Source organism: Loxodonta africana, chromosome 16 (assembly GCF_030014295.1).
Source record: "Loxodonta africana isolate mLoxAfr1 chromosome 16, mLoxAfr1.hap2, whole genome shotgun sequence".
NCBI classification, from domain to species: Eukaryota; Metazoa; Chordata; class Mammalia; order Proboscidea; family Elephantidae; genus Loxodonta; species Loxodonta africana.
The window spans coordinates 21,118,221-21,139,755 of NC_087357.1; the positions used below are offsets into that span (position 1 = coordinate 21,118,221).

The following is a 21,535-nucleotide window of genomic DNA, read 5'->3' on the forward strand; positions in this document are numbered from 1 at the left end:
CCAGGGTTTCCGATTTCCAACCCAGACTTAGTGAATCACAAGGGACTGGGGTGGGATGCAGGAATCTGCTTCATAAACAGGTCCTCCAGGATTCTCAGGCACCCAACCCTAAAGCTTGAGAATCACTTGAGTAAAGAGCATCTTCTACTTGTTAACCTAATTCCCTCTTCTGTCTTATTGGGAGGCTGAAATGGAAGTGGATGAGCTATCTCTTCTGGGAAACCCTCTCTGAATCCCTAGGCTTGGGGACGCTCCCTCTTCTGTATTCCAGAGCGATGCACACGCAATTCTGTTAGCTCATTGGCCCCAATTTAATGATTTGTTTACCTCTTCATAGGCAAGCATCATTTCTTGGCCATCTTTTTAGTCTCAACCCTAACACAATGCCTGACATTTAGTAAAAAACAAAACAAAAAGCCAAAAACCAATTGACTCATAGCAACCAAATGTGTGTCCGGGTAGAACTGTGCTCCACAGGGTTTTTAGTGGCTTATTTTTTCAGAAGTAGATCTCCAGGCCTTTTCTCCAAGGTGCTTCAGGGTGGACTTGAGCCTCCAACCTTTCAGTTAGCAGCTGAGATTGTTAACCATGTGCACCACTCAGGGACTCTTTAAACGTATGCTGCATAAATCAGTCTTTGGTATGATTCCCAGACTTCTGGGAGGCCTCACTTTGAAAGGCATAAACTAGAAGACATGCTCAAAGATAAGCGAATGGCAGGTCCGGTACACCTTCTTCCACTCAAATCTTTCGTTGAGGCTCACATTGTCATTATCATCGTCGTCTTTGATAAGCACTTTGTGCTAGCATTGCACTAAGCCCTTCACACACATTATCTCATTTCATCTTTACAACATCACTATCCTCATGTGTCAAAGGCGGAAGCTGACGCTACACAAGGATTTCCTAAGGTTCCACCAGTATTCAATGGTCAAAGGACAGAGTTGGGATTAGAACTCAAATCAGACTCAAAGCCTAATTTTTAAACACTAGCGGTAAAAGGCACCTCTGCTAGCCCTGGATCCGCAGGATAGTTTGATGCTGTGCTGAGTTATGCCTTAAACAATTGAAGCTGTGAACAGCAGTTTAGATCAAACCTATCAGGCTGTTTACACTTGCCTCTCTTTACCAAATCCTTCCTGAACCTCATGCCATCTGCCTGGGTCAGGGTCAAGCTCAAGAAACGCTCAGCCTTATAAATCTGCAGCCATGACCCCTTGTGCCTCCCAAATTCAAATACTTTGACATACTTTGGCTTTAAATACTTAAATCAAATGTATTAGAGTATGCCATAAATATTTATAGGGGCCTATAAACCAAAACTCACGCCAAAGCCAACTCATTATTTGGGTTTTGCGTTTTCAAATGTTGGTCACATACTTTGAGAGGGTTGTTCAGTTCCGGCACAAACCTGTAAGCTAATGGAGTTTCCATGTCCACAGCGGTACTGCGGTGGTAGCTGGGGCCTTCCAAATACCTCTTTGGTGTGTTTGTGTTAATGATTTATCAATCAAAAAGAATTATTTGCCATCTGATCCAAAATAAAACCCTGAGGTTTATCAGAATGGTAGGGTAGACCGGCAGGGAGAGAATTCTCTGAGTGTCCAGTGGGCTCTGAGGACAGGTGGGGAGAGACACAGGCTTCCATCACAACAGCTCCTGCCAACGAAAATGCGCAAGGAATGGCTCCCTTAATCCCCTTCTGTTTAGGAAGGCATTTTAAAGGCTGCAATTCACATTCTCAGACACTTTGAGAACATATAAACAATTCTATCATTTGGCAGAAGGCTAATTTAAAGTGGAAAAAGGCACAAAAAGTAGATACTATACCATGTAAACTGGGGGCATCGTATACTTTGTTGTTGTTTTAGTTTTTAATACTTAATTTTTTTAGAGCAGTTTTGGGTTTCCAGAAAACTTATGCAGAAAGCAGAGTACGCCTATACCCTTTCCTTCCCCTCTATCATATAGTTTTAAAAAGGGGGCTTCGCTGAGAGTTAAGAGATTCCCGAAAGCACGTCTTCCTTGAAAGTTCCAAAACACTGGAGCTAATTCTTCTTAGGCATAAACTATGCTATCAGCTGTGTTCCTTCCCGTTAGTAGCTAAGTGCATTTAATAGTCTGCACCACCCAGAGACTGTGCATTACTGTGACAGGGACAATGAATAGAACAGTCTACTTTCCAAAGAAGAACAGCCTGCAAATTCCCGGAAGAGCAGGGTACATGGTTGTTCGTCTTAATTCATGAATCTCCACTCAAATTCTGAACATTGGTGTATTTTAGGTGGCAGAAAGCCAAGGACAAGTCTCATAAGCAGGCCATCAAGTAGCTTTCTTATTGGGAAAAAAAAAAGCCAAGAAAACTTTCACACCATCTGATTTTGTTGCTAAGTTAATAAATAGCAGCCTACCATAAACAGCTTTCCAAGTTGATTAATCTTTTATGTGAAGAGTGTCAGCTTCCTAAATGATTGTCTACTCATTATTTTATTAGTGTTTGAGCTTCAAAAGAAAAATTATTATATCTGTGTTGAGGTCAAGTTAGTACGACAATTTTTAGTCTGTTTTCTCATTTCCTCACAGCCATAAGTAACTTCTAAAGGAAGGCAAACTGAGGTTAAGAATCAAGCAACCATATTTTAATCAATAAATATGAACACCTGCTTATTAACCAATTAGGCAGAATAAAATTTATCCAAGAATTCAAAAGATACCACCACCTTGGAAACAACGTACAAGAATCTTTGCCATGAACTCTTACCCACTTAACAGAATTAGAAGTAACAAAAATTTACCCAGAATAAGGCCTGATACAACATAAAAATTTCCAAGTCTGTTTTAAAGCTAAAGCAGATTATTTTGCACAACGTGGGAAATACATAGATATCCAAAAACTCAATGAATAAAACCATTGCATGGATGAATTGCTGAACATCAGGGAAAGTGATTATATTCACATTATATGCAAGGCTTACATCTAGTTATTGCTCCTCCGCTGCCTCATTATCCCTTGCTCTGCTCTGTACCACAGGAAATTGCATTTCCCAGGCCTCATGCCAGCTGGCTTCCAGGTAGGAATAGGATGGTATGGCACTGGTGGGTGACCAGAGGGCAAAAAGGGTGAAACCAGGGTATCTCTCCATGTCTGATTTGGCTTTAGGACTGGCTTCATCACAGGCAGTGGCTTTGTCCCTGTCATGGGCCCATTTTCCACACTTCCTCCTGGGTTCTGTCGCCCACTGGGAAACCTCCATCAAGGTGCTAGCTCCTGTGGACGGCCCCAGCTTCTCAACTCTGGGAAACCATATCTCCTCCCATTATCCTGATAGACACAGGCATGGTAACAGCTTCCTGTTGTTTAGCTGTTCTTTTTTCCTCTATGTAAATCAATTTCCTGTATGAAATTCCCTCTGTCGAAACACTGAGAATGGTTTCTGTTTTCTTGACTTGATCCTGACTGATACATATGGAATTATTAAGTATTTTTTTTCTCTAAGTTATCAGGGCATTTTTGCCTGAGGATTTGCCCTGAGCCAATTTAAAAAAAAAAAAAAACCACTCAAACCACACTCAATACCCATTTCCTGCAATACAGGTGAATGAATATCCTCTCAGCTGTTTTTTGTCAAGTACTGGGATTCTTTCTGCCAGGTGCAAATATCAATCTGATTTTCTACCAGTGTCACCACTGATCACGACAGACACAACCAGGAGTCAACTCAGGAGGTCATTTTTGTTGTATGGACTAAGTGTGATAACGAGGTAGAAGGAATACAAACAGAAACTAATCTTAAGAGGAAACTGCAGTCATCAAATGAGTAACATTGTAAAAAATGAGTCTCTGGAAAGTCAGAGAAACAAGGCAATAGCAGAAAGTTTCTTCTCTGTTGAATCAATAAATTTTCCTGAAATTAAAATCCCTTAGAACTTTTGGATATTTCAAGAGCCTCAAAAAAAAAAAAAAAAAAAACCGATTCATCAATAAATGATGCATAGCTTCTTGGCCAGAGCACGCCCATGAGATGGTTATTTTTCAGAAGTAGAGTTCTTTGGTGAGCATTGAGACCACACTTGGGATCTGCTTCTTCTCATGAAAGTGCGGGTCATTAGACTGGGACTCAAAGTCCCTGGCCACCCTGTTGTTCACTCTGGTGAGGAGCTGCATGATCTCCAGGTGTTTCCCGTGCTCGTTCAGGACGGAACAGAGGGCCTGCACAAACCAGGAGCCTCTTCCTGGGTTCCTCCACGAGTAATAGCCTTCAGAAGGAGAGAAAGGAGAGGATCAAATCAATTGGCCACGGCTCGAACTCAGCACTGAGAATGAGCTCTGGGGCCTTCACACATGCTTTTCTGAATGGATTCCACTCTACTTTGCATGCGAGTCACTTATGAGAATTAGGCTGGTGTGCTCAGGGTGCAAGCACCCTAGATTTAGAGGGCTGCATAAAGATGCCCAACAAATGCTTTGGTGTTCCAGCATGGAGTCCCGTAACATACATCACTAAGGGCCAGTGTTGGTGGATGTCGCAGGGAACTCTACCAGTTTTGATGGAGGCACCCATGTGATACAACAGATACCTAAGTGAGTGGGAGATAAATCTGCACACGGAGTTTTCCCAAGGAAATGTAGAACTTACTTCAGAATTCTGGAATTCCTAACCACCCTTTCAGGGGATGAATGGTACTTTCTAACCCAAGCACAGCGAAAGAAACTTGCAGGGGGTCACCTGGAGAATTCTGAGATATACTTTTGCTGTTGGGGGACACAGAGAACTAGGGCCTGGCTTCTGCTGAAGAAATCTAGAGGCAAGACATCAGCTGAATGACTAAATGCCTTAGGGTTGGTCTCAGGGTTGGAGACCTGCAGCCCTGAATGGCCGGCTCTGCCAGGACAAGGGATGTCTATGGCAGAGAAAGCTTGCTCTCGGGTTGTCCTGGGTCCTGGCAAGAGGATCTCAGCAGGAAGAGGCTAGACATTTACCCTGAAGGATGCCCAAGAGCTGAAGAAGAAATCACAAGGCAACCCAGGAATGAGACGCAAACCTTCAGGCCAAGGAACTGCAGGATCAGGGGCCCAGGGGACCCAGAACCTCAGGCAAGAACCCAGCTTTAATCATCTGACTGCTCAGAGCACCTACAACCTGACTGGGTTTTCTACACAAATATATGCATCCATTACGCTACTTCCCTTTCGTGAGCAGTTACCAGTTTATCAGTTGCCACTGAGTGGATTCTGACTCATAATGACTCACACAATGTGCGTCGGAGTAGAACTGTGCTCCACAGGGTTTTAAATGGCTGATCCTTGTGGTGCAATGGTTACAGCAACTGCTGCTAACAGAAAGGTCAGTGGTTTGAAACCAGCGGCTCCGCAGGAGAAAGATGTGGCAGTCTGCTTCTGCGGAGATGGAAACTCTACGGGGTCACTATGAGTCGGAGTCAACTCGATGGCAATGGGTTTGGTTTTTTAGTGTGGTTTAGGTCTACCGCCAGGCCCTCCTTCTGAGGCACCTCTGTGTGGTCTCAAACCTCCAACGTTTTGGTTAGCAGATGAGTGTGTTAACTGTTTATACTACCCAGGGACTTCTTCACGAGCAGCGAGAACAAATTATTTTCTATCTTATAAGATCCTTAAAATTTGTCAAGTTAGCAGTCTCACCAAATCCTCTCTGTAGATTCTGCCAGAGCTGGTTTTCCCAACACATTGCCCTACTTACTATAACTACTACCTTTCTATCAAGCACTTGACAAAACTACTATTCTAGCTGGAAGAATTCTAAACGAGAAGAATTCAAAACAAAGGAAGGACTTTGACTGAACGCTCCGGCAAACATGGTGTTTGGTAAATGACTATGCTGGCTGATGACTGCTATTTTCTGGTACCTGTTTACAGGATAAAGTGGTTGGAACGCAAGTCAAAGCTGCTGGTCCGAGCCACAGCTCACTGTGTCCCCAAATCTCTATCTGACCTTGGGTATATCGCTTAAGCTCACCCAACTGTAATTTTTTTTTTTCCATCTGTAAATTAAGGACAGCAGTAACACTTTTTCTAGCTATCTGCAATTATTTTAAGGGTGATATGAAGCAGAAGGTATGAAAAGCACTCTGTAAACTTAGAGCACCACAGAAATACTTTTTCTTGTAATTAACAATAGCGATAGTAAGCATATATGAGAGAACTCAGCTTTCCTGGAAAGAAAAGTAAATACATCCCCGTAGTAGGCAAAATAATGGCCCCCCGCAAAGATGTCCACACCCTAATCCTGGAGCCTGTGAATATATTTCCTCACAAAGCAAAAAGGACTTGGAATTAAGGTTATGAGTCTTGAGATGGGGAGATTATTTCAGATTCCAGATTAGGCAAACTAGTCAGAGGAGTCCTTAAAAGTGGAGAACCGTTCCTGGTTGTGGTCAAAGAGACAGGTGCTATGATGGAAGAAGATCAGGGAGATGTGAGATTGCTGCCTCTGAAGATGGGGTAAGAGGGCCACAAGCCACACAGGCTGCCTCTAGAAGCTAGAAAAGGCAAGGAAATGGATTCTGCCCTAGTTTCCAGAAAGGAATACAGTCTTGCCAACACCTTGATTTCAGTCCAGTGAGACTGGTATCAGATTTCTGAAGTAAAGAACTCTAAAATAATAAATTTGTATTGTTTTAAGTCACTATGGTTGTGTTAATTTGCTGGAGCAGCAATCAGAAGCTGCATTTTGACGTTGGATTGGAATGGTCCAGTTAGCAGACAATATGTGTGACTTGATACCTGGAACTGTGGAATAAGCGAAGAGAAAGTCAGCTTCAACTGGAATCTTGTGTCGGGGATTAGCATCTGTGTCACTGACACTCCCTGAGTCAGCCTGGATCCCATCATCCAACTCTGATCCACGGCAAGCCTAAAATCAAAGCAGAGATTGCCATGGAGCAGGAACGGAAACGTGTGTCACTCACTGCTGTGTCCAAGAACTGTGCTTGGCTTGTACTAAGTCAAATTGATTTCAACTCATAGTCGGTCCTGTAGAACAGAGCACAGGGAACTGCCCCATAAGGATTCTAAGGAGTGACTGATGGATTTGAACTGGCAACCTTGTGGTTAGCAGCCGTAGCTTTTAACCACTGCACCACCAGGGCTCCAAGGTATGTACCAGGAGCTCAATAATGCGATAAATGAATGAATGTTCTGCTGAATCACTAAGCAAGGCAAATAAAGCAACTGCAGTGCTTCAAAGGAAATATACAAATGACCGACAAATACACAAAAAGATGCTGAACGTCATTAGTCATTAGGGAAATGGACATCAGAACCACGAGATACCACTTCACACCCGTTAGGATGGCTATTAAAAAAAAACAGAACATAGCCACTGTTGATGAGGATGTGGAGAGACTGGAACTCTCGTGCACTGCTGGTGAAAATGTAAAATTGTACAGGTATAGCAGCCATGGAAAAGTTTGGTGGTTCCTCAAAGAGTTAAATATAGAATTACCATATGACCCAGCAATTCCACTCCTAGCTAGACCCAAAAGAATTGAAAACAGGTACTCAAACACACACGTACATGCACATTCATAGCAACATTTTACAATTGCCAAAAGGTGAAAACCACTCAAATGTCCACTAATGGATGAACGGATAAACAAAATGTGGGGTGTGTATATATATATATATATACACACATACACACATAAATATATACACCAAAATATATATATATATATATATATATATATATATACATACAAACCAAAAAAAAAAAACCCAAACCCACTGCTGTCGAATCGATTACCGACTCATAGTGACCCAATAGGACAGCGTAGAACTGCCCCTATAGAGTTTTCAAGGAGCACCTGGTGGGTTCCAACTGCCGACCTTTTGGTTAGCAGTGGTAGCTCTTAACCACTACGCCACCAGGGTTTCCATATATATATATACACACACATATATATACATACACACACACACAAAGGAATATTATTCAGCCATAAAAAGGAATGAAGTATTGATACGTGCTACAATGTGAATGGTCCTAAAGACACCATGCTAAGTGAAAGAAGCCAGGCACGTTTATATGAACTATCCAGACATAGTAAATCTACAGAGACAGCAGATCAGTGGTTGCCAGGTATTGGGGTTAGGGGTGTAGAGAGTGACTGCTTAATGGGTATGAGGTTTCCTTTTGGGGTGATGAAAATGTTTTGCATCTATACAGAGGTGGTGGTTCTACAACACTGGGAATGTACTAGATTCCACTAAATTGTTCACTTTAAAATGCTTCATTTTAAGTTATGGGAATTTCATCTCAATTAAAAAAAATTAAATGGAAAACGAAAGTACTGCCGTGTCTTAAAGAAAATTTCACAATTGTGATCCACTGCAATAAATATGCCAACCATGTAAAAGGTAGAAAAACAAAACCCCACATCTGCAGATCTCAACTAAAAAGCACGCAGACTTGTAAAAATGACAGAGGCCCAGCAACTGTAATCTTCCCCCATTTTAACCGCACTGGCATTGAAAAACGATTACCTGAATGAAGAAGAGTTTGGGTTTCTCTAGAAGCGTTTTGCATCTATCACCCCTAAAGCAGGCTGTCAAATCCTTTATTGGTGTTAATCCATCTGTTCCATAAATTAAATTTTCCTCTCCGTGGCTTAACAGGATGCAGGCAAAGCAGGCTGAGTTTGAATGGTCCTCTTCCGAAGCTACAAGGAAGTGATTTCAACACTGAAAAATCAGAACATCAGTCCAGAAGGACCTCAGGTATAGTGATCCCCTCCAGCCTTGCAGCTGTCAGTGGCTGTGGGAGAGGAATAGGTGGGGAGAGAGGAGCTGGCAGACCAGGTTCCTCTGGAGGGATTGGGCTTCATCTGCGCCATTACTCTCAAACACTTACCCTAAATCCCATCATACCCTAGATGGCATCCATTAGATAGTGTGATGTAATAAAATGCATGCTGTTCCAGAGGCGAAGACCAGGGCTCAAGTTTCACTTCTACCCCCCTCCCCCAACTGTATATTTATCCTCTCTAAAGTCCATCCTGGAAACCCTGGTGGTGTAGTGATTACACAATGAGTCAGAATCGACTTAACTGGCATACAACAACATGGGGATTATTATTCTCTACCTGCCACCGGGGTGAAGGAAACCCTCGGTGAGATGGATGGCACAGCAGCCACAATGATAGATTTGAACAGGGTGGTGGCGATCCTGAGGGTGATGCAGGACACAAGGTCGACATGGGTAGGAATCGGCTGGAGGGCATCTATCTATCTTATCTACTGATCTTGTCTGTTTAGTTAATCAATCTATCTAATCTGTTTATCTTAGATCTATTGTCTTATCTGTCTACCTATTTATCTAATCTATCTTGTCTATCTATATTTACCTGCAACCAGGGAAGAGCTTACACTTACACTCCATTCTGGACAGAATGATAGAGAATTGTTACTTCCTGAGGAATTACCTGTCTGAAACTGAGAGTATTCTGTATATTCTGCTGTCAGTTAAACTGTCGCCTTTTGGTGGAGGTATCTAAGTTTCCTCAAAGAGTCCTGTTTACCCCAGAGACAGGTCTGGACTGGAAAGAACTGAAGGAAAGACTTCCCACTCTGGAATTCCTCTGCCCTGCCAAGGCTTCCTCCTAAGGCCAGTGTGGGTTCTGCCCCTCTTGGGCACAGGAAAAAGACAAGAGGGCGGAGGGGTAAGCACGCACCTTGTTGAAGCAGGTTCTGCATCTTGCTACGAGAGCAGTCGTTGTAGATGGTCACCTCAAAGCCCAGACTTCGGAAGCACTTGAAAAGGGCCTCGGCATCTTTGTCCGTTCCAGTCCGGGTGCCCATACCTGTGAAAATCAAGCAACAAGTCTGTGGATGAGCAACCTCCGGCCAAACACTGGCGTGTGGGTATCATCAGGAGTCCCTGGGAGATGCAAATGGTTAACAAGCTCTGCCGCTAACTGAAAGGCTGGAGGTTCATGTTCACCCAAGTGGTGCCTTAGAAGAAAGGGATGGTGATCTACTTCCAAAAAATCAGCCACTGAAAACCCTACGGAGCACAGTTCTACTTTGACAGACATGGGGTCGCCACGAGTTGGAGTCAACTGGAAGGCACCTGGTAGGGTAGAAAGGTATCATCATGCAAGGCACTGAACGCAGGTACAGTGTAAATCCTCTGAGTACATACAGTGCCCTCCAGGGTCACATTTTAATGGAGGAAATGAAATGAAAAGTGACCCCAAATGACAGATTCACTCAGCCTACCCACAAAAGGTAAGGCCCACCTTGATAACCCTCAGCTCCGGTCAAGGCCAAACGGCTCCTGTATTCTGCCCTTTATTCTTAGTCCTTCGGTCAAAGTCCTACATCGGTTAATACATAGTGAGATGTCAGACTGAAAGCTCCTGATTTCCTGGCATTCCTTTCCCCTGGAGAGGAATACATGTCTTGATACAAGTAAAAGGAAATGGAAGGGAATGTAAAAGGCCAGACCATGTCCATAACACCTACCTGTCACTTGATCAAAGTTCTTGTTGTTTATTATGATGCATTTGCCCACCTTCTTGAAATTCATGTTGTACCGATATGCAGACACACTCTCTTGGTCCTGGGTTTTGATCGACGGTGTAGAGCCATTTTTTGTCTTCTTACTGGGGAAATAATAAAGGTGGTCAGGGGCTATGGAAGAAGAGGTTTGGAGAGCAACCGCCTCTTGATTTTACTACTAAAGGAGGCTCCCAAGAAAGCTGCCACCTGGGGTTGTTTGTTCATATTAAAAAAGGAACAGGTTCCTCTGCTAAACTTCATTAGACGCCAGAGAAATGCAAATTAAAATCACCACAAGATAACAGTGCACACTCACTAGAACGGCTACAATGTAGAAGAAACCGTGTGTTGTCCACCACATTTAGCACCTGGAATTTTCATAAACTGCTGATGGCAGTCTACTTCCTACATCCATTCTGGAAAAGAGGCAGCATCTACTAAAATCGAATTTATGCTTGGACTATGACAGAGCAATTCCACCCCTGGATACATATCCAAAAGAAATGCAAACACACATTACCAAAAGACGAGTCCACAAATGATCACAGCAGTACTATTTAGCAATAGTCCCTGTTATGGATTGAGTTGTGTCCCCCAAAAAGATATGCTGAAGTCCCAACCACCAGTAATTGTGAACGCGACCTTGTTTGAATACAGGGTCTTTGAAGATGCTGTCAGTTAAATTTACATGAGGTCATACCAGAGTAGGGGGGTCCTAATCCAAGATGAGTGGTATCCTTTAAAAGAGAAGAGACACAGACACAGTGACACACAGAGAGAAGAAGGCCGTGTGAAGACCGAGGCAGATATTGGAGTGATGCATCTACCACAAGCTAAGGAAGACCCAGGATTGCTGGTCATCACCAGAAGCTAGGTGAGAGGCATGAACTTATTCTACATTAGAGCCCTCAGAAGTAATCAACATAGCTGACATCCTGATCTCAGACGTCTAGCCTCCAGAACTGTGAGCCAATAAATTTCTGTTTTATTAAGCCATCCATTTTGTGGTACTTTGTTATGGCAGCTGTACTCCCAAAGAGGAAATAATCCAAATGTCCATTTATAGTTTTGCTGTTGTTAGGTGCCGTCAAGTTGGTTCTGACTCAAAGTGATCCTGTGTACAACAGAACGAAACACTGCCCAGTCCTGTGCCATCCTCACAACCATTGTTATGCTTGAGCCCATTGTTGTAGCCATTGTGTGAATCCATCACGTTGAGGGTCTTCCTCTTTTTCACCCTCTCTCTACTTTACTAAGCATGATGTCCCTCTCCAGGGACTGATCCCTCCTGAAAACATGTCCAAAGAACGTGAGAGGAAGTCTCACCATCCTTGCTTCGAAGGAGCATTCTGGCTGTATTTCTTCCAAGATAGATTTGTTTGTTCTTTTGGCGGTCCATGGTGTATTCAATATTCTTTGCCAACACAATTCCAAAGCATCAGTCTTTCTTTGGTCTTCCTCATTCATTGTCCAGCTTTCACATGCATATGAGGCGAATGAAAACACCATGGCTTGGGTCAGGCATCCCTTAGTCTTCAAGGTGACATCTTTGGTTTTTAACACTTCAAATGTCTTCTGCAGCAGATCTGCCCAATGTAATGGGTCCTTTGATTTCCTGACTGCTGCTTCCGTGGATGTTGACTGTGGATCCAGGTAAAATGAAATCCTTGACAACTTCAATCTTTTTTCTGTTTATCATGATATTGCTTACCATTTACAGTAGAATGGATAAATTGTTGCATAGCCATATAATGCTGAGTGAAGGGGCCCATATACAAAAGGGTACATATTGTATGATTCCATTTTTATAAAGTTCAAAAATATAATCCCTGGTATTAGAAGTCATGAGAGTGTTTTTCCCTATGCTGAGTGACTTAGGGACTGGAAGGGGACAAAGACTTTCTCAGGTGCTGGTCATATTCTGTTTCGGATCTGGGTGCTGGCTACACAGGTGAATCAGTTGATGAAAACTCTTGGGTACGTGTACTTTTCTATATGGATGTTATGATTCAATACCATTTGCATTAAAAAGAAAAAAATGAATACGGCAATGAAAAAAATAAGGAGGCTCCTTCTACCCCCAACACTCTCCAGTTTACCAAAAGTTTGGCCTATAGACACTGTAGCTGGAGCATCAGACTTCATTGAGAGGGGAGAGAAAAAGATGCTGAATGACAGAGTTAGAAGCAGTCTTACTAGTCATTCACTCAAATGTAAGCTCCATGAGTGAAGAGATTATCAGTTCCGAAAATTGTTGAATCCCCAATTACAAGAACAATGCCTGGTACATAATAGCTGCTCCATAAATATGAATGAATGAATTGCGTTTTGTCCCCTTGTTTTATGGATAGGTAACCTGCAATCCAGAGAAAGGCAGGGGTTTTCCAAGGTCTCATACCTGGTCTGCAGACTTCCGTGTCAGAGTCCCAAAACTCCGTGGTTTGAATACTTGTTAGGGTGCTTCACCGGACAGTCTACCAACACTCTTGTCCAAAGTGGGGAAAAGCAAAGTAAAAGTAAAAACTAAGCTTATGTCACCTGACAAATGTGGGTCTAAAGGTGTTTTACTCTGAGTTTTGCTTTAAATGAATCTTTCCTGTTAGAGTTTCTCAGGATCCCTGAAGGACATGGCCTTTCACTTTGGTCCAGATTACAGATCAGCTATAACCTTCACGTTCCTTATTGCCACTCCTTACTGCCACTTTTATACTGCAACGTGACTTTATCCTCCACTTTCATGGGGGTCAAATTTCTTCCACGGTATCACATGACACCATTTTTCTTTTTAAAAGAGAAATACCCTGAATCTGTTTTGCAATCTTTTCTAGGCTCTTCCCTCCCGTTGCTTTCTGTCTGGTCTACAGGAGTGATGCCACTTTTTTGTTTTTAACATCTTTTCCTGTGTTTATTTGCCATCCATATATCCTCTCTGGTGTAGTGTCTCTGTATGTCTACTTTTTTTTTTTTTTTTAATTAACTTTTATTAAGCTTCAAGTGAACGTTTACAAATCCAATCAGTCTGTCACATATAAGTTTACATACATCTTACTCCGTACTCCCACCTGCTCTTCCCCTATTGAGTCAGCCCTTTCAGTCTCTCCTTTCGTGACAATTTTGCCAGCTTCCCTCTCTCTCTATCCTCCCATCCCCCCTCCAGACAAGAGCTGCCAACACACTCTCAAGTGTCCACCTGATATAATTAGCTCACTCTTCATCAGCATCTCTCTCCCACCCGCTGACCAGTCCCCTTCATGTCTGATGAGTTGTCTTCGGGGATGGTTCCTGTCCTGTGCCGACAGAAGGTCTGGGGAGCATGGCCGCCGGGATTCCTCTAGTCTCGGTCAGACCATTAAGTATGGTCTTTTTATAAGAATTTGGGGTCTGCATCCCACTGATCTCCTGTTCCCTCAGGAGTTCTCTGTTGTGCTCCCTGTCAGGGCAGTCATCGATTGTGGCCGGGCACCAACTAGTTCTTCTGGTCTCAGGATGATGTAGGTCTCTGGTTCATGTGGCCCTTTCTGTCTCTTGGGCTCCTAGTTGTCGTGTGACCTTGGTGTTCTTCATTTTCCTTTGCTCCAGGTGGGTTGAGACCAATTGATGCATCTTAGATGGCCGCTTGTTAGCATTTAAGACCCCAGACGCCACATTTCAAAGTGGGATGCAGAATGTTTTCATAATAGAATTATTTTGCCAATTGACTTAGAAGTCCCCTCAAACCATGTTCCCCAGACCCCAGCCCCTGCTCCGCTGACCTTAGAAGCATTCATTTTATCCCGGAAACTTCTTTGCTTTTGGTCCAGTCCAATTGAGCTGACCTTCCATGTATTGAGTGTTGTCCTTTCCTTCACCCAAAGCAGTTCTTATCTACTGATTAATCGATAAAAAACCCTCTCCCTCCCTCCCTCCCTCCCCCCTTCGTAACCACAAAAGTATGTGTTCTTCTCAGTTTTTACTGTTTCTCAAGATCTTATACTAGTGGTCTTATACAATATTTGTCCTTTTGCCTCTGACTAATTTCGCTCAGCATCATGCCTTCCAGGTTCCTCCATGTTATGAAATGTTTCACAGATTCGTCACTGTTCTTTATCGATGCGTACTTTTCCATTGTGTGAATATACCACAATTTATTTACCCATTCATCCGCTGATGGACACCTTGGTTGCTTCCAGCTTTTTGCTACTGTAAACAGAGCTGCAATAAACATGGGTGTGCATATATCTGTTTGTGTGAAGGCTCTTGTATCTCTAGGGTATATTCCGAGGAGTGGGATTTCTGGGTTGTATGGTAGTTCTATTTCTAACTGTTTAAGATGATGCCAGATAGATTTCCAAAGTGGTTGTACCATTTTACATTCCCACCAGCAGTGTATAAGACTTCCAATCTCTCCGCAGCCTCTCCAACATTTATTGTGTTTTTTGGATTAATGCCAGCCTTGTTGGTGTGAGATGGAATCTCATCGTAGTTTTAATTCGCATTTCTCTAATGGCTAATGATCGAGAGCATTTTCTCGTGTATCTGTTGGCTGCCTGAATATCTTCTTTAGTGAAATGTGTGTTCATATCCTTTGCCCACTTCTTGATTGGGTTGTTTGTCTTTTTGTGGTTGAGTTTTGACAGAATCATGTAGATTTTAGAGATCAGGCGCTGGTCTGAGATGTCATAGCTGAAAATTCTTTCCCAGTCTGTAGGTGGTCTTTTCACTCTTTTGGCGAAGTCTTTAGATGAGCATAGATGTTTGATTTTTAGGAGCTCCCAGTTATCGGGTTTCTCTTCATCATTTTTGGTAATGTTTTGTATTCTGTTTATGCCTTGTACTAGGGCTCCTAGGGTTGTCCCTATTTTTTCTTCCATGATCTTTATCGTTTTAGTCTTTATGTTTAGGTCTTTGATCCACTTGGAGTTAGTTTTTGTGCATGGCGTGAGGTATGGGTCCTGTTTGATTCTTTTGCAAATGGATATCCAGTTATGCCAGCACCATTTGTGAAAAAGACTATCTTTTCCCCAATTAACTGACACTGGGCCTTTGTCAAATATCAGCTGCTCATACGTGGATGGATTTATATCTGGGTTCTCAATTCTGTTCCATTGGTCTATGTGCCTGTTGTTGTACCAGTACCAGGCTGTTTTGACTACTGTGGCTGTATAATAGCTTCTGAAATCAGGTAGAGTGAGGCCTCCCACTTTCTTCTTCTTTTTCAGTAATGCTTTGCTTATCCGGGGCTTCTTTCCCTTCCATATGAAATTGGTGATTTGTTTCTCTAACCCCTTAAAATATGACATTGGAATTTGGATCGGAAGTGCGTTATATGTATAGATGGCTTTTGGTAGAATAGACATTTTTACTATGTTAAGTCTTCCTATCCATAAGCAAGGTATGTTTTTCCACTTAAGTATGTCCTTTTGAATTTCTTGTAGTAGAGCTTTGTAGTTGTCTTTGTATAGGTCTTTTACATCCTTGGTAAGATTTATTCCTAAGTATTTTATCTTCTTGGGGGCTACTGTGAATGGTATTGATTTGGTTATTTCCTCTTCGGTGTTCTTTTTGTTGATGTAGAGGAATCCAAGTGATTTTTGTATGTTTATTTTATAACCTGAGACTCTTCCAAACTCTTCTATTAGTTTCAGTGGTTTTCTGGAGGATTCCTTAGGGTTTTCTGTGTATAAGATCATGTCATCTTCAAATAGTGATAACTTTACTTCCTCCTTGCCAATCCAGATACCCTTTATTTCTTTGTCTAGCCTAATTGCCCTGGCTAGGACTTCAAGTACGATGTTGAATAAGAGCGGTGATAAAGGGCATCCTTGTCTGGTTCCCGTTCTCAAGGGAAATGCTTTCAGGTTCTCTCCATTTAGAGTGATACTGGCTGTTGGCTTTGCATAGATGCCCTTTATTATGTTGAGGAATTTTCCTTCAAATCCTATTTTGCTGAGAGTTTTTATCTTGAATGGATGTTGGACTTTGTCAAATGCCTTTTCTGCATCAATTGATAAGATCATGTGGTTTTTGTCTTTTGTTTTATTTATGTGATGGATTACATTAATGTTTTTTCTGATATTAAACCAGCCTTGCATACCTGGTATAAATCCCACTTGATCAGGGTGAATTATTTTTTTGATGTGTTGTTGGATTCTATTGGCTAGAATTTTGTTGAGGATTTTTGCATCTATGTTCATGAGGGATATAGGTCTATAATTTTCTTTTTTTGTAATGTCTTTACCTGGTTTTGGTATCAGGGAGATGGTGGCTTCATAGAATGAGTTGGGTAGTATTCCGTCATTTTGTATGCTTTGAAATACCTTCAGTAGTAGAGGTGTTAACTCTTCTCTGAAAGTTTGGTAGAACTCTGCAGTGAAGCCGTCCGGGCCAGGGTTTTTTTTTGTTGGAAGTTTTTTGATTACCGTTTCAATCTCTCTTTTTGTTATGGGTCTATTTAGTTGTTCTACTTCTGAATGTGTTAGTTTAGGTAGGTAGTGTTTTTCCAAGAATTCATCCATTTCTTCTAGGTTTGCAAATTTGTTGGAGTACAATTTTTCGTAGTAATCTGAAATGATTCTTTTAATTTCATTTGGTTCTGTTGTGATGTGGTCCTTCTCGTTTCTTATTCGGGTTATTTGTTTCCTTTCCTGTATTTCTGTAGTCAGTCTAGCCAATGGTTTATCAATTTTGTTAATTTTTTCGAAGAACCAGCTTGTGGCTTTGTTAATTCTTTCAATTGTTTTTCTGTTCTCTAATTCATTTAGTTCAGCTCTAATTTTTAGTATTTGTTTTCTTCTGCTGCCTGATGGATTCTTTTGTTGCTCACTTTCTATTTGTTCAAGTTGTCGGGACAGTTCTCTGATTTTGGCTCTTTCTTCTTTTTGTATGTGTGCATTTATTGATATAAATTGGCCTCTGAGCACTGCTTTTGCTGTGTCCCAGAGGTTTTGATAGGAAGTATTTTCATTCTCGTTGCCTTCTATGAATTTTCTTATTCCCTCCTTGATGTCTTCTATAACCCAGTCTTTTTTCAGGAGGGTATTGTTCATTTTCCAAGTATTTGATTTCTTTTCCCTAGTTTTTCTGTTATTGATTTCTACTTTTATTGCCTTGTGGTCTGAGAAGATGCTTTGTAATATTTCGATGTTTTGGACTCTGCAAAGGTTTGTTTTATGACCTAATATGTGGTCTACTCTAGAGAATGTTCCATGTGCGCTAGAAAAAAAAGTATACTTTGCAGCAGTTGGGTGGAGAGTTCTGTATAAGTCAATGAGGTCAAGTTGGTTGATTGTTGTAAGTAGGTCTTCCGTGTCTCTATTGAGCTTCTTACTGGATGTCCTGTCCTTCTCCGAAAGTGGTGTGTTGAAGTCTCCTACTATAATTGTGGAGGTGTCTATCTCACTTTTCAATTGTGTTAAAATTTGATTTATGTATCTTGCAGCCCTGTCATTGGGTGCATAAATATTTAAAACGGTTATGTCTTCCTGATCACTTTTCCCTTTTATCATTATATAGTGTCCTTCTTTATCCTTTGTGGTGGATTTAAGTCTAAAGTCTATTTTGTCAGAAATTAATATTGCTACTCCTTTTTTGCTTATTGTTTGCTTGATATATTTTTTTCCATCCTTTGAGTTTTAGTTTGTTTGTGTCTCTAAGTCTAAGGTGTGTCTCTTGTAGGCAGCATATAGATGGATCGTGTTTCTTTATCCAGTCTGTGACTCTCTGTCTCTTTATTGGTGCATTTAGTCCATTTACATTCAGCGTAATTATAGATAAATAAGTTTTTAGTGTTGTCATTTAGATGCCTTTTCATGTGTGTTGTTGGCCATTTCATTTTTCCAAGTACTTTTTTGTGCTGAGACGTTTTTCTTAGTAAATTGTGAGATCCTCGTTTTCATAGTGTTTGACTTTATGTTAGTTGAGTCATTACGTTTTTCTTGGCTTTTATCTTGAGTTATGGAGTTGTTATACCTTTTTGTGGTTACCTTATTATTTACCCCTATTTTTCTAAGTAAAAACCTAACTTGTATTGTTCTATATCGCCTTGTATCACTCTCCATCTGGCCGTTCAATGCCTCCTGTATTTAGTCCCTCTTTTTGATTATTGTGATCTTTTACCTATTGACTTCCATGATTCCCTGTTATGTGTATTATTATTATTATTATTATTATTTTTTTAATTAATCTTAATTTGTTTGTTTTTGTGATTTCCCTATTTGAGTTGATATCAGGACATTCTGTTTTGTGACCTTGTATTGTGCTGGTACCTGATATTATTGGTTTTCTGACCAAACAATATCCTTTAGTATTTCTTGTAGCTTTGGTTTGGTTTTTGCAAATTCTCTAAAATTGTGTTTATCTGTAAATATCTTAATTTCGCCTTCATATTTCAGAGAGAGTTTTGCTGGATATATGATCCTTGGCTGGCAGTTTTTCTCCTTCAGTGCTCTGTATATGTCGTCCCATTCCCTTCTTGCCTGCATGGTTTCTGCTGAGTAGTCTGAACTTATTCTTATTGATTCTCCCTTGAAGGAAACCTTTCTTTTCTCCCTGGCTGCTTTTAAAATTTTCTGTTTATCTTTGGTTTTGGGGAGTTTGATGATAATGTGTCTTGGTGTTTTTCTTTTTGGATCAATCTTAAATGGGGTTCGATGAGCATCTTGGATAGATATCCTTTCGTCTTTCATGATGTCAGGGAAGTTTTGTGTCAGGAGTTCTTCAACTATTTTCTCTGTGTTTTCTGTCCCCCCTCCCAGTTCTGGGACTCCAATCACCCGCAAGTTATCCTTCTTGATAGAGTCCCACATGATTCTTAGGGTTTCTTAATTTTTTTAAATTCTTTTATCTGATTTTTTTTCAGCTATGTTGGTGTTGATTCCCTGGTCCTCCAGATGTCCCAGTCTGCATTCTAATTGATCGAGTCTGCTCCTCTGACTTCCTATTGCGTCGTCTAATTCTGTAATTTTATTGTTAATCTTTTAGATTTCTACATGCTGTCTCTCTATGGATTCTTGCAACTTATTAATTTTTCCACTATGATCTTGAATAATCTTTTTGAGTTCTTCAACAGTTTTATCGGTGTGTTCCTTGGCTTTTTCTGCAGTTTGCCTTATTTCATTTGTGATGTCTTGAAGCATTCTGTAAATTAGTTTTTTATATTCTGTATCTGATAATTCCAGGATTGTATCTTCATTTGGGAAAGATTTTGATTCTTTTGTTTGGGGGGTTGGAGAAGCTGTCATGGTCTGCTTCTTTATGTGGTTTGATATGGACTGCTGTCTCCGAGCCATCACTGGGAAACTAGTTTTTCTAGAAAATCCGCTAAAAAAAAAATGCAGTCAGATCCCTATCAGAGTTCTCCCTCTGGCTCAGGCTATTCGGATGTTAATGAAGCCGCCTGGGGAGGGTGGGGAAGGGATCAGAGAGATAGGAGAGTAGCAACTCAGAATATAGCCAGAGTCGCTTGTCTTGCTTGGAATGACTATTATATCTGAGATTTCCGTGGGGCACGTCGCCTATGTGTGCTGGCTGTGTGGAGATTGCCCCCGGGGGGTCTGGCCCGCTGGAGTCACGGTCAGATCCTCCGCTGCCAGCCTGGGATGGTGCACTCCCGACTCCAAAATCAGTCGCTGCCTCCCGGGGACTCCCCGTCCCGCCTGCCGCGTCGCCGCGCCACCTCCGCGAACCGGCTGGGGCCCCTCCCGGGGTCAGCTCAGGAGAGCGGAGCTGCTCCCTGCGCCTGTGCCGCGACCGCGCGTCCCACCTGGGACGCCACTCTCCCCGCTCCAAGACCCTTCATTGTTTCCTGGGGCCTTCTCCCACCGGCTGCGTCGCCACGCCACCTGCGCGAACCGGCTGGGCCCCCTCCTGGGGTTAGTTCAGGGGGGTGGAGCAGCTCCCCGCGCCCATGCCCCGCCAAAATCCCGGTGCGACGGCTCCCCAGCTGGGACGCCGCTCTCCCCGCTCCAAGACCCGTCACTGTCTCCCGAGGACTTCTCCCACTGGCTGCGTCGCCAGGCCGCCCGCGCGAACTGGATGGGCCCCCCCCCGGGGTCAGTTCAGGGGGGTGGAACTGCTCCCTGCGCTTATACCGTGCCCGCGGTCCGCCAAAATCCCGGCGGGACGGCTCCCCGTCTGGGACGCTGCTCTCCCCGCTTGAAGACCAGTCACTGCCTCCCGGGGACTTCTCCCACCGGCTGCGTCGCCACGCCGCCCGCGCGAACCGGACGGGCCCCCTCCCGGAATGAGTTTGGGGACAAGGGCTAGGCCCCTTGTTTGTGCCGTCTGCCCCCCTGGGCTCTGCCCCAAATCGGGGGCTGAAGGTCACCTGACTGGTACGCTGGCTCCAGGCTCTGAAAACAATCGCTGCCTCCCTGTATTTGTTCGTTCTCCGTCTCTAAATCTGTGTTTGTTGTTCAGGGTTCGTAGATTGTTATGTATGTGATCGATTCACTTGTTTTTCCGAGTCTTTGTTGCAAGAGGGATCCGCGGTAGCGTCCACCTAGTCCGCCATCTTGGCCCCACCTCTGTATGTCTACTTTTTAAAAATTTTTTATTCATTTTGTTGTTGAGAATATACACGGCAAAACATACACCAATTCAACTGTTCCTACACGTACAATTCAGTAACATTGATTGCATTCTTTGAGTTGTACAACCATTCTCACCCTCCTTCTCTGAGTTGTTCCTCCCCCATTAACATAAACTCCCTGCCCCCTAAGGTTCCTATCTAATCTTTCAAGTTGCTGTTGTCACTTTGATCCCATACAGATGGTTCTTAAAAGAGCATAATGCTCAAGGCAGATCTTTTTCTACCAGTAGCTAAACTACTATTTGGTTTTAAGAAGACTTTGGGGGATATTTTGGTTTAAGGTTTAAATATTACCTCAGGGCAATCATTCTGGAAGTTCATTCAGCCTCCACAGTTCCAGAAAGTCTGGAATTTGAAATTTTAAATTCTGTTCTGCATATCCCCCCTGCCTTTTGATCAGGATTCTTCTAGGGAATCTTTGATCAAAATGT

General features: G+C 42.4%; 1 protein-coding gene across 4 annotated transcripts in view; it reads right to left on the reverse strand.

Moving 5' to 3' along the window:
- Positions 1–2,617: 2,617 nt before the first annotated feature.
- Positions 2,618–21,535, reverse strand: part of CASP7 (caspase 7) — a 51,609-nt gene continuing 32,691 nt past the window's right edge. For all 4 annotated transcript variants that reach the window (XM_010588976.3, XM_003409116.4, XM_010588975.3 and 1 more), the window contains 5 exons: positions 10,502–10,641; positions 9,709–9,837; positions 8,522–8,697; positions 6,761–6,890; positions 2,618–4,257 (listed from right to left, as the gene is read on the reverse strand). In XM_010588976.3, coding sequence (XP_010587278.1) covers positions 4,034–4,257; positions 6,761–6,890; positions 8,522–8,697; positions 9,709–9,837; positions 10,502–10,641 — 799 coding nt within the window. In that variant the 3' untranslated portion in view covers positions 2,618–4,033. The remainder of the gene's footprint in view (positions 4,258–6,760; positions 6,891–8,521; positions 8,698–9,708; positions 9,838–10,501; positions 10,642–21,535) is intronic.